The sequence below is a fragment of the Equus caballus genome, chromosome 2 (genome assembly GCF_041296265.1).
Source record: "Equus caballus isolate H_3958 breed thoroughbred chromosome 2, TB-T2T, whole genome shotgun sequence".
Taxonomy (NCBI): domain Eukaryota; kingdom Metazoa; phylum Chordata; class Mammalia; order Perissodactyla; family Equidae; genus Equus; species Equus caballus.
The window spans coordinates 149114-166973 of NC_091685.1; the positions used below are offsets into that span (position 1 = coordinate 149114).

At 40.9% G+C, this 17860-nt stretch overlaps 1 protein-coding gene across 8 annotated transcripts in view; it reads right to left on the bottom strand.

The window, feature by feature from the left end:
- ACADL (acyl-CoA dehydrogenase long chain) overlaps nucleotides 1-17860 on the bottom strand; it is a 75790-nt gene that overhangs the window by 41938 nt on the left and 15992 nt on the right. For all 8 annotated transcript variants that reach the window (XR_011430926.1, XR_011430938.1, XR_011430939.1 and 5 more), the window contains exons 6-8: nucleotides 14476-14640; nucleotides 13465-13566; nucleotides 12352-12465 (exon numbers count right to left, since the gene is read on the bottom strand). Coding sequence is in view for 3 of the 8 variants with exons in the window: in XM_070247516.1 (XP_070103617.1) it covers nucleotides 12352-12465; nucleotides 13465-13566; nucleotides 14476-14640 (381 nt within the window). In the remaining 5 variants the exon portion in view is untranslated. The remainder of the gene's footprint in view (nucleotides 1-12351; nucleotides 12466-13464; nucleotides 13567-14475; nucleotides 14641-17860) is intronic.

Below are 17860 nucleotides of genomic sequence, written 5' to 3' on the forward strand. Positions count from 1 at the left end.
GCTATCAAAATACATAGACACATACATACATATACATATATATTATTAAATAAGTATTTTGGAAGAATCTTTTTCTACTATGGGAAAACATTATGCCAATTTTCTATTTTCTTCATAGTTAAATGTGAAATCACATTTAAGTCCGAGCTATACAGGCAATATGGGTAACATTAGTCATCTTTGTTGCAATTTCATAGGAAGTCCATAAACACAGGAATTTTAGATTTCCAAGGGGATGGAAATTATGTCTATTTGATTCACCTTTTTTTAGTATCCAGAATAGGGCTAAAGGCATGAGCATTTTAATACACATTTTTAATGTGAAAGTGGTGGTGGTTAATTTGAGAAGCAAATGATACTAATCCTACTTTGGGTACAGCTGGAAAAATCACAGAGTGATATCTGTGGTATCACTCCTTTCATATTTCTAGGAGGCTGTATTTCCAGAGTTAGACCTATCAAATTACATTTCAGCACACAACCTTTAGAAGGCAATCAATATATATGTGCCCAGTGAAACAAAAAAGAATAAATCGTGTATGTCAGTATGTCATTTCTCCATGGGAGACTGTTGGCATTTTGAGTAAGACATCAGTTGCTATACAAAGCTCTCTCTGAATTACAGGACATCTAACAACACTGGCCTCTAGGGCACTAAACACCAGTGACACCCCTGTCACAGTGAACCCCTCCCCTGACATTTCTAAGTGCCTGGGGGAAAAGGGCAGTCACTGAGAATCACTGATATGTGTAAATCAGTCATGCATAAATGAAAGGGAACATAAAATATAACATCCTTGCTCTTAAGGAAATCAAAATTTAGGCAAGTCACGCCATATTGTTTTTTAAAATGTTTTCTTGAGTAAGTGTGTGCCTAATTTTTATAGATTCAGAACAACTGTCTTTAGATCTATGTCAGAAAGAAAGTTAGGATGGAAAGAAGTTTTTTCAGAATGGAAAAAACTTGATGAACAGTTACTAACAAATAGTTGCCAAAATGACACAGAGTAAGTCCAGATTAGGGGTAAGAGGAATAAGTTGACAAAAAGACTCCCCTTATTGGAACAAAATGGAGGCAGGCATTAGGTAAGGGAAAAATAACAATAACCCTAACTTTAATGAGAACTTACTTTACTAAGCAGGCAATATTCTAAGCACTTTCTGTGTATTATTTCATCTAATCCTCAGAGTAACTCTACGAGGTAGCTACTGGTGTTATTCACGTCTCACAAATAGGAAAGTACTTCTGGGAGAGAACACAACCTGCCTAAACCAGAGAGATTCAAGCAGCTGTGCTAGGATCTGTACCAAGCCTGAACTTAATTTCCATAATGATGGTCCTGAAAAGCTACCGAAGTGTGTCATCTCCCCCTTTCCCTTCACAAAACCTTTCAGCCAAGTCATTCTACTTAACACCATGTCCGACATGTTTGCAGTAATCGTCTTTGCTGTAGACATCTTTGCCTCAAGGATTTTCACTGCAAACATTTCTGCTGCATATAATTGGCAATAATGCAATTTTGCATAAAAGATAAAATAACTGATGAAGTTTGGTTAAGACAAAATAACTGGTGGACAATTTGATTTCATTTCTCCATTGACACAGTACTCCCATTTTATATTTTGGTCAAATTAATAAACAGAAATCTCATTAAACTGGAATTGGGAGTCCAAAAGGGGAGCTCTCTTGCCCTAGGATGATAGCAGAGCCCCACAGCAAGAAGAAAGACTTCCTCTTCCTGACCAGCAAGAAGCTCAGCCAATGAAAAGCTGCTACACATCAGCTCTCCACTCCTCCAGGGGACTCTCTGTTTATAGCAGCCCTCCCAGCTTCCCCTGCTGCTGGGGGACTTGCACAAGCTCGCCAGGGTTGCAGACCCTGAATTCTAATTCTTTGTTGATCCTGAATAAACCCAACTTGGCTGGAGAAATAACTGGCTGTCTATTTATTTAAGGTCAACACATTTGGTGGCTCAAGTGTATCAAGGGATCAAGGGAAGGGATCAAGTGAATGAGGATCAAAGGAAGACCCCCTCATTCCATGACCCTGAGGCTGGTGAGCAAACAGGTGCAGTAGCCACAAAAGAGCCCAGTGAGGGGCTGGCCCCATGGCTGAGTGGTTAAGTTCACATGCTCTGCTGCGGCGGCCTAGTGTTTCACCAGTTTGGATCTTGGGTGCGGACACGGCACCGCTCATCAGGCCATGCTGAGGCGGCATCCCACATGCCACAACTAGAAGGACCCACAACTAAGAATATACAACTATGTAGCAGGGGGCTTTGGGGAGAAAAAGGAAAAAAAATCTTTAAAAGAAAAAAGCCCATTGAGCACACTGCTTTTCTCATCAGCTCTGGAGTTTGGGGTAAATATTTCTCCTGGATCTGCGCGTCCTCCCTCTTGACCTCTGAGGCTCTCCAGGCTTTACTCAAGATCTGTTTTAAGGCTTTGCCCTTTTCTGGCTAAGGCCTTGTTTCTCTGCAAGCAGTTGGGTGGCACTTTGGCCTGACCCTTTAAATCAGGCTGTTCTGAACTGTGTTGGCATTCACCCGGTTCCTTTTGGAATTAGATTGCTTCTGCACTTGGAACTGGTCAGCCTTTGGTGCAAACTTTTGGATTGTTCATTGGAACTGTGCTGGTTCAGCTTCCAGCCTGAGTCCCTGGGCAGCAGACTATCCCTTGGAACTGCATTGATCAACCTTTGGTCCAACTTCCTTGTGAACCCGAGTGTTCTCTGGAACTACGTTGTCCCTTGGAACTTCATTGATATGACCTTTGGTCAATCTGAATGAAACTGGACTGGTCTCTTGGGACAGGCTGGTATTAAGACTACAGGCCATTTGAGCTGTTCAAGCTGTTTGACTTGCAAGTTGTTTATTTGAGAATTATTCCTTTTCTCTAGAGAAAATCCTCTAAGGAAATGGGATCTCAGTCATCTAAATACTTTGAGAACAGCCCCACCACCAGAGGGACTCTGGCCAATTTGATGTTTAAGAACTACTGGTCCCCTGCATGCACTTTTTTTAACTAAGTGGGTGAAACTGACCAAAAGTAGTCTGGAATTACAATGGCCTTTATGTGGAATTTTCCATCTCCTCAAACTCGTTCTTCTCAAAGAACTGTAAAACTGTGGCTCTAAAATTAAGCAAATGAGTGGTATATTTAATTGGTACCTGGAGGCTTCTAAACACACACACAAAAGTCTAAAATGCCTCACTACAAGATACCATGTCTAAACTAACTGAAATAAGTAAAAACCTGAAGGAGAACAAAATGGCTTCTGCAGCCTCAAGTTCCCCTCCTCCTCGTTCTTTGTCTCAGGTACCATTTTGTTTGTCTTCCCAGACTCCTCTCAGGCTCCAGCCCTAGCCGCCATTTTGTCCCACACCTCACCCTCACAGCCCTTTTGTGCTCAGGCTCCACTCCCCTGTCAGTTTCCTCTTTTCCCTCTGCCTGCCCCTCTAAAATTGGACCCTCTGGGGATTCAAGTGCTAAATCCCCAATTACTATTTCTAAGTTAAATAAAGCAAATAAACAACTAGAAGGAAAGTTTAAAATAGCAATTACCCTAGACTAGTAATAGACAAACACACTTCAAAACTCCAAGGAGAAAACTTGCTTTCCGTTTCTGTTTGTTGAAGATTCTTGGTAAGTCACACATCCTACTCAAAAAGGGGGAAATGCAGAAATTAACGAAAGAAACCTCAATTAAATTGGAGTCAGGAAGACCTGAAGGGGGAGCTCTCATGCCCTAATATACATCATCAATTACTCCAAACAGGAAAAGACTATGCTTGCCTCTCCAGCAAGAAGTGCAACTATTTTACTACTGAAGGAAGTTTTCTATCCCCTCCTGGCAACAGCCCAGTCAATGAGCAGCACAGCCAATGAGGAGCCATCATCACCCTAAACTGTTACTTTCCTCCAATGGATGTTTGTTTAGAACAGCCCCTTCCTAGTCCTACTAATTGTCTTTAAGGTTTTGTTATATATCTGTAAGCTGGACTAGATCCTAAATTCTTCTAGTTTCCTTAAATGTCTGGCTGCGACATTCCAAACTAACATTTCCAATATTTTACTACCCTTGAAATATCTTTGGAAAGGACTACACCAGGTCCTCCTCACTACCTAGAGTTCAGCCAACCTTCAGGGACTTGAGCCTTAGGCACAGATCTCATAGGTAAAGAAGGCTGCACCTGACATCTGGTCCTGTACAAACCCTGGGGATCTCCGAATCAAAGTGGCTAGGAAGAGAAGCAGCTGGCATCTGAGGCAGAGAGCTTTCCCAAGATGACTGGACCAGGCCTGTATACTCTCTTCCCACTGTTGCTTTTTACTTTACTTTATCTCTCTCTCTTTCTTGGAAGGACAATGCTCTTGCCCACATTTCCCAATCTTCTGCCAAAAGCAGAAACCCTGCTGATTGCTGGATTTGCCTATAGAAACCTCAGTCTGTCCAAGACAGTAATGACTCTTTAGGAATTTCGCTGGGATTCCAAATGCCATTGTCTGTTTAAGTTGTTCCACAGGCCTGTTTTATAGTCAGGGTGCTAAGCCTGCCTAAACCTGTACCTTGTTTCAATTTAACTCAGCCTTGGGAGGGAAAGAGAAGATATTTTGAATATTTGTATGAAAACTTTGATGGGACCACTAATGTATCTTGGGCCATCTGTAAATTTCTCAATATACCCATATATTGTGGCAACATCTTAGGATGTAACAACATAACATCTGAGCCTAGGTTAGAATATGTTAATACCTCTATACTGTAGCTGCCCCTGATGCAGGAAGGGTTAATAATCACTGGAAAAGGCTTGCCAACAAACTGTGACCCGGAGGTGAGAAGGCCGGTTAGCCAATGACGGGTAAGACCTCCAGGGAGAGGCAACCTAAGCCAGGCATCGGTCGCCCCAGGGGCACAGATGGAGACACGATATGGGAAGCAGGAGGGTCCATTGTCTAGGAGGCCTTGAATGCTCCGAGATAAAATATACGAGCACAGCAATAACATGATAATATCGAAACAGAGGCCAAGAGAGGGCTCCTTGAGAAATCACTAAGAATTCTTTGCATTCGCTAATTACATTGTCCAGAACACCTGTGTATGTTTAACAGCTGTAAGCTATGTATATATTGAAACGCTGGTTATAATAAACTCAGAGTGGCCATCAGCCCTCTCCGCATCTATCCTGATGTGTACATTGGATTGCAACACCGACATATACCAATGAATGATTCCATAGATACCTTCACTTATGTGGGAGACTTATGTACACCTCTGGTTATACTTTCATATGTGGAAGTTTTGATAATAGCCCTTATAATTGGGCAACTCACTACCTTGACAGCTGGAGAATACAAAGACAGTGTGCCTGTGCTGTATTAACTGTCCTACTCTCTTTACATAACCAAACACAGGCCTCTCACTGGTCTGTCCCATTAAATGTCTATAACCGCCTTAAACAAGAACCTCCAGGAGGTGTGTGTGATTCTGGGTTTGCCTCTGCAGGAAAAGCTTTCTTGTCGTGGATCGGAGTGAGTGCCAATGAACAAATGATCAGGAATCTCTCTCTGACATCAGATGAGTTGGCTGACTCCACAGCCAAAGCAAGTTCAGCTCGGCAAACACTTAACTCACTGGCCAAAGTAATTTTGAATAATTGTATAGCCCTTGATTATCTAATTGCTGAGCAGGGACGTGTCTGTGCAGTGGTGAACACCTCCTGTTGCACATGGATAAATGCCTCTGGGGAAGTAGAAACCCAATTACATAAGATTAGAGAGCAAGCACATTGGCTACACCAAGCTTAACCTACTAATCCACTGTCTTTTGATTTGAGCAGCTGGTTACATTCAGGTCTGGGCTCCTGATTTAGAACCATCCTGCAAACTGGGCTTATAATATTGCTTTGAACTTTACTCTGTATATTTGTAAAATTCTGTACTTATTGCCTGTTGATCCTTTGTAAAGATTATGTACCTAATAAGGTGATGTTAGTTCAACAATTTGAAATGATTTCTGTTGCTTATGACCTTAGACAACTATAGACTTTAAGTAAGAAATTCCTGAGAGTTCTGCCTCCTAACCTTCCTTGTTATTCTAATATGCCCTAAATGGTTTCCAATGACTATGCACCTTCTAACATGGAACACAACAACCAAGAGAGGTCCTTCCTGGCACTGAGGAACAAGACCACTCTGTGCAGAGAACCTGTTGACCAGCAATGCTTTCAGACAAAGATCTTGATCAAAAGGAGTAAATGTGGAAATTAATAAAAGAAACCTCAACTAAATTGGAGTTGGGAGAGCCTGTAGGGGGAGCTCTCACACCCTACCATACATCATCAATTACTCTAAAAGGAAGAGACTGATGGCTTGCATCTCTGGCAGGAAGTGCAACTACTTTACCACTGAAGGATTTCTCTCTCCTCCTGGCAACAGCCCAGCCAATGAGAAGCCATCACTACCCTGAACTGTGACTCTCCTCCAATGCACTTTAGTTTAGAATAGCCCTCCCTACTCCCCTTTTGCTCTATAAAAGCAAGCCCCTTCCCTTTTTTCTCCAGATTTTCCTATGGTTTGCCATAGCATGCACATTCCAAATTGCAATTCTTTGCCAATCCCAAATAAACCCACTTTTGCTGGAGAAATAACTGGCTGCCTATTTGCTTAAGGTTAACAGTATCATACCTGGATTTCTTTCTCCTGAAAGGGGGAAATAATATTATAATTTGAAAGTAGTCATCAGAGCCAACCAGGTGAATTAAGTGACCCTGTGATATCTTTTATTTGCTCTGTCTCTGACGGTACTAGAGCTGATTCTGGAAACACTAATCATTTGTCCCTACTGAATCAGCTACCACTCTCCTTAAGGGAAAAGTCTCCAGTTCACATTGCTAAAATTCATAGCGCACCTTCCAGCAAGATTCAAACAGATCCCTCAAAACTTCTCCCCAGAATTAACCAATACCCTATAAGTAAAGAAGCCTTTCGAGATACAAAGCCTATAATAGAAGATTACAAGGCTCAAGGCCTCATTATCTCTTGTACTAGTCCCTGTAATCCTCCTAGTTTATCTGTGAGAAAGCCCAATGGCAGAGGATGGAGATTCATCCAGGACCTCCAAGCAATAAACACCACCATTATCCCTTGACACCCTGTTGTTCCTAACCCTCATACGCTACTAACATCATTCCCACTAGAAGCAAATTCGTTACAGTTATTGATTTATGCAGTGTATTCCTTAGTATTCCAGTTGATGAAGTTAGTCAATACCTTTTTGCCTTCACTTGGCAAGGAAAACAATTCACCTGGAGGGTAATGCCTCAGGGCTTTACTGAGAGCCCTTCTCATTTCTCACAGATCCTGAGGGCTGTCTGGATGATATAAAGTCCACCAGGGCTTCTACATTTGTGCAATATGTGGATGGTTTGCTTCTTTGCTCTCCCTCCCAAGTCTCCTCACAGGAAGACAGTATCCACTTGATAAAGCTTTTAGCCTTAAAGGGACATAAGGTCACCAAGGAGAAAGTGCAGTTTGCCCAAACTCAAGTTCGATATTTAGGGCATCTGACATCAGAACAAGGGCTACACTAAATCCAGACAGGCTTCATGGTGTCCTAAGTTTCCCCAAACCTAAAACTAAGCACCAACCAAAAGGTTTTCTTGGGATAGTTTGTTACTGCTGAAACTGGATTCCAATTTTCTCTTTTACAGCCAAACGTCTGTATGTTTTACTAAAGAACAACCACCCCGACCCAATTTTACAGGAACAACTAGACAACATAGCCTTTAAGGCCTTAAAGGAGAGTTTGATGAACCCTCCTGCCCTTGACCATCTCAATTATCAGATTCCCTTTTTCCTCTTTGTATATGAAAAAGAAGGGAATGCCCTTGGGGTGCTCACCCCAAAACACAGGGCCCACCATGAACCCATAGGCATTATAGCCAGTAACTAGATCTTGTGGCATGGGGATACCCCCCTTGCCTTAGAGCCACTACTGCCACTGCTCTTTTGGTGAAGGCCACCAAGAAAATTGTTGGATCCCCTTTAACCATTTTGTATCTCATGCAGTAGAAGCCCCCCTGAATTCTCACCACACTCAACTTATTTCAGCCAGCCACCCCATCTCCTAGGAAATCCTTTGGTTAACTGCTCCTCAACTCTTTTACGTTGTAATAACCTTAACCCTGCCACTCTTCTCTTCTCTTCTCTGTTCCTGACAAAGTCCCTTATGACTGCTTCACACTGACTCCCCCCGATGATCTGCAGGAGACCCCTCTGGGTAATGCCGACTTCTCATGCTTTACTGAGGGTTCTTACTTAAAGGGCGACCATGGCAAATATTGCCACTCCTTTTTATATCACTGAGGTAGCACCTTTACCTAGGGCTGTTACACGCTCTTACACAGGCTCGTACTTTAGCCAGCGGCAAAACTGCCAATATTTATATTGATAGTGGATATGCTTTTGGAGTAAGTAGCTCATGATTTTGGAATGTTGTGGAAGCAACATAGCTTCCTTACTTCCAGTGGAAATAAAATTAAAAATGGCCCTTATGCTCAGGAACCATTGGATGCTTTACTTTTTGCTGCCATTTTAATTATTATTAAGAGCCCAGGGCATTCTAAACCGACTCTTTAGAAGATAAGGAAAATCATCTTGCTGACATTTCCACAGTGAATGCAGCCCATAAAGGAACAAAGAGCAGCCAAACTAAGAGATATTTCCCCTAATGATAACTTAGAAAAACTCACTAGAGAAGCCAAACAATTGGGCTCAGAAAAGGAAAAACAAGATTGGAAATTCAACAATTGCTGGTTTCATAAAAAGAAGTCTGGTTCAGACTAAATAACAATGCGGTCCTACCAAAGACTCTAAAATTCCCACTCCTGACCACTGTACACGCAAAAACCATTGGTCTACTGACAAAATGGCAGCACTTGTGAATCAATATTGATGGGGAAATATATTAACAAAGCTGCCAAAAGTGCCTACCTCACTTGTCCCGCCTCTCCCAAATACAATCCAGGGAAGCTTGCTTGTACTGCTTTTGAACATTTTAAACTGCCTAATGGACCACTCGAGGTTTGACAAATGAATTTCCTACAGCTTCCCCCATCTCATGGAGATAAATACACTGTAGTCGTGGTTGTGTGTTTTCTTACCTGACTGAAGCCTTCCCTTGCACACTGGCGCCGCCTCCTCTGCAGCCAAAGTCCTTTCAGGAAAGGATTATCCCACCTGGAGAGCTCCTCTCAAGCTTCATGGTGATCGAGGAGCCCATTTTACCAGTCAGGGACTTCAATGAGTCTGCACTGTTTGGCCAGTTTTACAACTCTTTCACTGTACTTACCACCTTCAATCCTCTGGTTTAGTCGAACACACTAATAGAATTATCAAGACTCAATTGGCATAATTTGTAGAGACCCTCTAGACACCTTGGCCAAAAGCATTGCCATTGGTCCTTCTAAATCTCAGATCCACCCCCTCTGGAACTCACAAACTGTCACCCTTAGAGATAATCACAGGACGCCCAATGCACTTGGCTCCCGCCTCTTTTGACCCACAGCTGATAAAGGAGCTACACTCCAGTAATGCAAAGGCCTAATTGCTTCTACTAAAATAACCATGCTCTGGTGGAGCAGTCTTTCACAGTGCACTCCAGGGAGACAAAGACCTTAAACATCACACCTTGCAACCTGGAGATTCTGTCTATGAAAAAGACACTTCCAGAAGGACTCTCTTCAACCTCGCTGGAAAGGCCCCTGTGAGGTACTGTTACTAACCCCTGTGCTGCCAAACTCCAGGGCCTAGACTCTTGGATTCACGTGACACACCTAAAGAAAGCACCAAGCCCTGAGTGGACCAACACATCATCTGCTGACTGAAAAGCAAAGATTTCCTGGAATTGAAGCAGACGACCTCTGTTGAGACAGCTTTCCCAAGATGTCCAGACCAGGCACGTTGGAAGTTTGTCTGCCAAACCTTTGATGATGACTTAAGGCTTCACCTGATCTCCCATGCCTGTGATCTTGATAACACGTGGACTTTAGAAAAGAGAAATGCCTGTGAGTTCTCCCTTCTAGCCCTCCTTGTTACCTGAAGGTCAGTGACCTCAATAGGTTTCCAATCTGTGCACTTTCCCTGTGATACAACACCAAGGAAAAGTCCTTCCTGGTATTGAGGGACAAAAAGCTGCTGAAACGAGAAAAACCTGACTCTTGATCAGTGATGCTTTCAGAGAAAGATCTTGACCAAAACGGGTAAAACGTCAAATTAATAAACAAGCCAATTCACATCAAACTCTCAATTCCTCCAATGGACTCTTTATTTACAACAGCCCCCCACTTCCTCTTCCCCTCTATAAAACAGTTTCTCCTCCCTTGCTGCTGGGGTACTTTTACATGACTCTCCATGGTTGCAGACCCCAAATTGCAATTCTTTGCTGATCCCAAATAAACCCATTTGTGCTGGAGAAAGAACTGGCTATTCATTTGTTTAAGGTCAACATTATATAAATCTTAGCTTCACATTTCCCATAGAACTCTGGAATGTCTATCAAAGGACATGTGACAATACACCAAGAACAAACCACAGTGTAGAAGGCTTTTCATGGTGCCATACAAAGCTCAGTTACAAATATGCATCCTAGTATTTGGAAACTGATGCCTCTCTTAATGAAGGAAGAAATTTTAGTGAAAAATAAAAAGTGCAATGGATGCTGAGTGTGATGAATCAACAGGCAAAAAGAAAAAAAGTATAATACTGTGAATGAAAGACCTTGAAGACAAATACTTAGGTACAACTCACAAAATAAAATCAGTTCTTTGTGCAGTATTGCCATGATTCTAGACACATTTCAAATGTATTCAAATATTTTATATTTCACAATAAAGTTTTTTTATTCACTTTTCATTATCTCCTTTTTAATGTCTCTCTTATTTTTCATTATTTTACCTTTTACAACAAAATTGCCTTACAGCCAATTAGTTATGCAGCAACAAGTTTGCCACAAAAATGCTTGTGGCAAAGATGTCTACAGTAAAGCTGTTTATGGCAAAAGTACCTGGAACCCTTAAAACTTTTCAGGCAGATTTCCAACTCCAGGTTTTTTCCCAGTAAAATGTTTCACCAATTTGATGACTGCCTTGTTTATAAACTGTTCCTTCATTTAAGAAGAATCTAGAGAGTCTAAAATTGATTGGCATAGCTAGTGATTATGGCCACCACATACTGAGTTCTTCTGCAAATACATTAAACTTTCTGGTAAAACCCAACCCTAATTGAACACAATCATCCACCTTCTCTCTCCTTGAACCTGGGCAGCTAAACCCTTCCAGTAAGACTGATGCACACAAAAACAGAAGGTACCACTATAAATTCATGGTCAGTAACCTCACCTGAGCCCTCGATACTGAAAGCAGGCTTATTGTGTTTCTCTAGTTAGTTCAGTCTCTCACTCTGAAAGGATATTTCAAACCTTCCTCACTCTCCTCAGACAGCTACCTGCCCTCTTCACTTACATCTCTTTCAAGAACTGACTCTCCCTATTGTTATTTAAGGAAATGGCAGTCTTCAGAAGAAAGCTTTTGCCGTTTTCTACCAACAGAGCTGAACTCATGTCCATCCTTTCCTCTTTTCTTCCTGTTACAATGGAGGAAGCACCTCTCCCGTCCAGGTGGGAAGGCCTATCTTTCCATGTGCTTTGGCACCCACCCTCACATTTTCTCAAAGTTCATACCCAGTTAATCATCCTCTCCATATCTACAATCTTTCCCTCTTTACTAAATCCTTTCTCTAGGTATTAAAATATGCTCCAGCATTCTCATCCTAATAATAATAACAAAAAATTAACCATCTCCAAATATCTCACTTCACCCCAAAATATTTCTCCCTGACTCCTCCACCCAGTTACCACCCTTTCTCTCAAGTACCATTCAGAGCCAAACTCAGGAAAGAGTTGCCTGCCATCAATATCTTTACCTCCTCATTTTCATTTCCTCCTCTACTCACTCTGGTCTGGCACCACCCCACACCAGTCAACCAATGGCTCTTATGAAATAACCTGCATATCATTATGCCCAATCAGTACTCTTTGACCTTCACCTTATTTTCCCTCTAAGCAGCATCTGGCCCCGCCTCCTTCTTACTTGAAATCTTCTTTCTCTTGCCTCCTGTGACAACACTTACCTGATTTGCTTTCTCTTTTCTGGTCGTCCGTTCTCAGTTGTCTTTGTAAGCTCTTCCTTTCCTATTCTATCTTTAAATTGCTGCATATTTATGTTTATCCTAGACCCACTTCAGATGGGTAAACTGGTATCATCTAATACTGAACCATGACGACAAGCTTACCTGTAGATGTGCAACTGTTTTCCCAAAAGCTTTTCTTTGTTTAACATAGGTCCTCGTTTCTTCAAACATGAATTCACTGGCTGAAATTCCCAAGTCAGCAATCAATAGCCTTTCCTATAACCCAAAAATTAGGTCTTGAACATTATTCTAATTATAAAAGTGATTTCCACCTGATTTCAGTAATAATAAATGATATAAATAATCTTTATAAAACTCTTAAAGATTTATTTCTTAACTCTTTATAAGAAAAGGCTCCCATAGAGGTTTATAAGAATATTTTAACATATCTGTAATAACTCTCTAAAGCAAACCTTTACTTTTATGAATGATTGTTTTTACTATTTATAGATATATGTGTAATTTATTTAATTCTCTCTTCTCTTTACTCATCTATGAGAAAAAATTCCAAAGTTACTGACCTCTGCACATCACATTTCCGAACATATCTCTGGAAATCAACCTCTTAAAGTGCACAGCTTCAATTCTGCCTACTAACTAGCAAAGGTATCCACAGTCAGTTTAATTCCATCTTGCTGGTGATTTTCATATTCTATTTCCATGCCACTGTTCCCAGCCCTTGTCCCCAGTTTCATGTTTAGCCCATGCTGTGGCAGTCACTACGTAGGTGCACCCTCTTGTGTTGACATGTGAGATCAATGATCACTCAGCAACCACACTCCAAAAGCACAGAGGTGAGGGCTCACCCTGTGTGGCCAAAACTTTTCAGTCTAAATTTAACAGCTTTCCCCTTTGATTCCCAAGTATTATAGAAAAAAAAAAAACCTGCCAAATGCTTTGGCTGATACTTCCTTACATACAGCTAAGAATTCTTGACTTGTGGCTAAGAAGTTAAAATCATTGCAAGAAAGAATCACAGAACTGAAATATCTGTTTTTCCCTACTCACTTATAAGCTTTGAATGGATACCCCTGGGTTCAGTTATTTACTTATCTAGCCTACAACACTCATATATATATATATTTTTTACAACTTTGTTATACTCAAATGATTGGCTATATCAGAAGTTTTGTATGCACGGATTTATATAGTTCTATATTATTCTATTCCAAGTCCATGATCTAATTAAGAGATAAAATCTTCAATACTTCTGACCTGTGGAAGCTCTCGCATGAGGTAATAGAAGCCTTTATTCTCTTCTCCAAGTAAGGCACTAGCTGGCAACCGTACATCTTCAAAGAATAATTCTGCAGTATCCTAAGAAGTCATATGATTAAGTACAGAATTATCTCATTTAAATCTCCCAATAACTCAACGAGATAATTATTATTTCCATTTAGGAAAAAAACAAAACAAAAACAAAAACTGGAAACCACATTGGAGTGGTTAATGAACACAATTAGGAGGCGGTAAACTAGGGATTCAAACCTAGGTCCATCTGATTCCACAACTTGTGGCTTTCCCACTGCCATACCCTGTCATTCTAGTTCCAATATTGCCCAGCTCTGTAGGTACTGAGGACTAAGGACTTCTAATGCATATTAAGTAAAACATTTTTTTTCTTTTTGGTAATGAAAAAATAAAATAATTACCAAATGGGGGCGGGCCCATGGCCAAGTGGTTAAGCTCGCACACTCCGCTTCGGCGGCCCAGGGTTTCGCCGGTTCGGATCCTGGGTGTGGACATGGCACCGTTCGTCAGGCCATGCTAAGGCAGTGTCCCCCATGCCACAACTAGAATGACCCACAACTAAAAATATACAACTAGGTACCAGGGGGCTTTGGGGAGAAAAAGGAAAAATAAAATCTAAAAAGAAATTAAAAAAAATAATAATTACCAAATAATAGAAAAAATATTTCCTGTTCTTATTTCATAATTTTCTTTAACCAATTTCATAAATAGAGGACCTATCAGCATGCAGTTAATTTTGCCATTTCTAAAGCAGATATTCAAAATTCACTTCCATTGCTCACCACCAGAAAGAGATACAGTTGCATAAATGCTGGAATAAATCTCCATTATCATTTCTGAAAAGCATATTTTGGGAATTCAGCATAAGAAGGTATGATTAGACCATATGTAGTTCTATATATAAGGCACAATCGTGCAAACCCAATTATTTATAAATAACAATTTGTTTACATTATGATTTATATTATGACTTACCTGGGCTTTTAGTCCCATTTTATGTAGCTTTCGTCCTTTGATAAATCCTTTCATTCCATTTTCCACCAGAAAAAGGCTAATGCCGTGGGCAGGAGAGCGAGCTTCACGATCTGTGACCGCCACTACGATCACAACATCACTCAGCCACCCGTTAGTGATGAACACCTGCAAAACCGCAATATACTGTGACGCTCCACAGTGACTCAGGTCCACGTGCAAGTCACGACTGGGGGAAAGTACATTTGAGAACATGAAATCAAACAAGACATGCTCCGTACAACCCTCTGTCCTCTATCCAAGTATCTGCAGAGTTCATTATCCACACACGAGGTTATTACAGAGCAGGGGAAACACCCAATGCTTCAAAGATGAAGCCTATATGTTTTCTTTCCAGTATTAATATTGTAAATAATAATAAACATTAACAGATGTTATTATGTTTTTTCAAATTAAAACAAAATTGTCTATAAAAATGATAAACTGTATTTTAGAAAGAAGCTGCCGATAAGACAAAGGACCCTAAAATCTATAGTGCTCTAAACGGCACTACATCATTAGTCTTTGTAGTTTCAGATTTAAGTTTTGAAAAGGCATAGTTTTGATTTTCATGATGGGTGGCCTACTTTTTTCCAAATGGCCTAAATAAGGAAGATACTGATGCAGGAGGGATAAAATAACAAAAAACTCAGAGATATTAGATTATCAGGTGATATATACTCAGAAAACAAATATACCCAGAGCAAATATTAATAATTATCTTCTCATTCTGCATCTTTCTTGGGTCATCTCAACCATTTCCATGGCTGTAGTTGCCATCTATATTCCAATGACTCCCAATCTTTATCTAATGAAAATTTCTTGCTGGCTTCCAGACCTGTGTATCAATCTGCTTCTGGAGCGTTCCGCCTGATAACTCATGGGCAGAACATATTCCTTCCCACCCCTACTCCTATCTAGTCCTGAATATCAACCTATTTTCCCTACACCACTTTCACATCTTAAAATCTGTGAATAGCTCCTCATAGGCTTTTGGATAAATCCTAAACCTCAGCAGGGCATCTAAAACTCATCACGAACTGGCACTAGCTTACCAGTCCTGCTACCTCTTGCCCCACTTTTCCCTCATTCCCCTTTCTCACATCAGCACTACTGAATTACTTGCTGTCCCCCATATTCCAAGGTCTTCCTTACCTACGGGTCTTTGGAAATCTTGTTTCCTCTACTTGGGAGGCCCTTTCCCAACTCTGCTAGGATGAGTCCTACTCATCCTGGACTAAGTTCAGACATCATTGCTTCCAAAAAGTCTTCCAAAATTCCCCAGGCTGGGTTAAGTGCTCCCATAGCCCTTGAATTTACCAAAATCTTAGCACTTATCAAACTGTATTCAAATGATCTCTTTTTGTCTCTATCCCTTTGAAATAGTAGAGGTACAAAGTGGTGTTGGTTACTCTCATCACCTAACATCCCTGCCCTTTATGAGAAGATTTATGCTTCAAAATACAGAGTGCTGATACTTACAAATAATGGGAAATGGGCCAATGATGTTTGTGTTGTCTACATGAGAGCAAATGAAGGCAGTGGCGGTGGCACAGTTCTAAGTGATGCAACAGCAAAAGACCCTCAGCATCTCTCTGTCCTGGGAGCTCCTTGAGGGCAGCAGCCACTTCCTAGCTACACATCTATCCTCAGTGCTTAGAACAGTGTCCAGCAATAGGAGGCCTCAAGGATGTTTGTTGAATAAATGAGAAAACTATATTCCTCAAAATAATTCTGTACATCATGGTAAAAATATTTTCCTACAGTGTTGCTCCTTTATCCCACTCCCTGCTGGAAACCCTCCAGGCCTCCCAACTTCCTACCTTTCTAAGATCATAATGACCATCTGCATAGCTGTCATAGTTGCATTCCTGAAATCGTACTTTCCTGTTTGTTTTCAATCACACAGCATCCAGGAATTAGTACCTGTGTGCTCTAAATCCATGGTCTCAGACGTGTATTAACTGTAGGTAATAAACAATGGAATGGAAAGAAAGGGAAGAGCAGACTGCAGGGCAAAAAGTGTTCACTTGAACACTCTGATCTCCATTTGGTAAAGCTGAATGGAGTTCTCCTACAGTTCTTCAACATGATTACAGAAAGTTAACAGATTCTGAACGATTTCTGCAATAGCCTGACCTAATGTGAGTATTTCCACCATAATCGATCCCCTTTTCCAACAAAGCTATAAGGGAATTCTCTTTGTAAGAGGACACTCTTGATTTCTTTACTAATTATAACAGTCAAAACTTTTAATAGGGCTGAGATTATCCCTCCTGAGGGCCATCATCTTTTTTTTGGTATTGAAGGCCTATAACATAAGCTCATGGTAGCTGTTATATAGACAGCATATCGTTATAAAGAAAAAGGAAGAAAACCTTCCATGAGACCATCATACAAATATCATTGTGAACTTCCTTTCTGGTCTTTTATCTTTTAAATTGAAATTATTCTATATTTTACATTCTATATGCATTTTCACTTAAATGTTAATATGATCTTTTCACTTAATATAATTATTTTCCTATACCATTAAAATCTTTGTCTCAATGCCTTTTTTTTTTTTAAGATTTGCACCTGAGCTAACATCTGTTGCCAACGTTTTTTTCCCTTCTTCTTCTTTTCCCCAAAGCCCCCCAGTACATAGTTGTATATTCTAGTTGTAGGTCCTTCCTGGTTGTGGCATGTGGGACATCGCCTCAGCGTGGCCTGATGAGCAGTGCTAGGTCCACGCCCAGGATCCAAACCAGTGAAACCCTGGGCTGCCGACGCAGAGCACAAGAACTTAACCACTCAGCCACGGGGCGGCCCCTATCTCAATGCTTTAATGGGTGCATATTAGGTCATCTTATTGATGTACTACATTTACTTACTTATTCCTTTAAGTTCTTTCTTATTCTTAATAAAGTTTTTGAAATAGAGCCAGTGGTACTTTCCTGGGTGGTTCCCAGAGAAGACTGTGTAGAAATTAGTAACAGAAACCTTAACTAAATTGAAGTTGGGAGGGCTTGTAGGGGGAGCCCTCATCCTATCACACATGATCAATTCCACCAAACAGCAAGAGACAGAGTCCTGCATCTTCAAGAGGAAGTAAAACTACTTTACCACTGAAGGCAGGTTTCTCTCCCCTCCCAGCAACAGCTCGGGCAGTGAGACGCTGCTGCCCCCTGAACTGCTGCTCTCCCGCAGTGGACTTCAGTTTCAACAGCCCCTGCCTACTCCGCCTTTTGCTCTATAAAAGCAGCTCCCTTTTTTGTTTGCTGGGTTTGCCTTTGGTTCACCACAGCATGCACATTCTGAATTGCAATTCTTTTGGCTATTCCCAAATAAACTCCTTTTGAGGATAAAA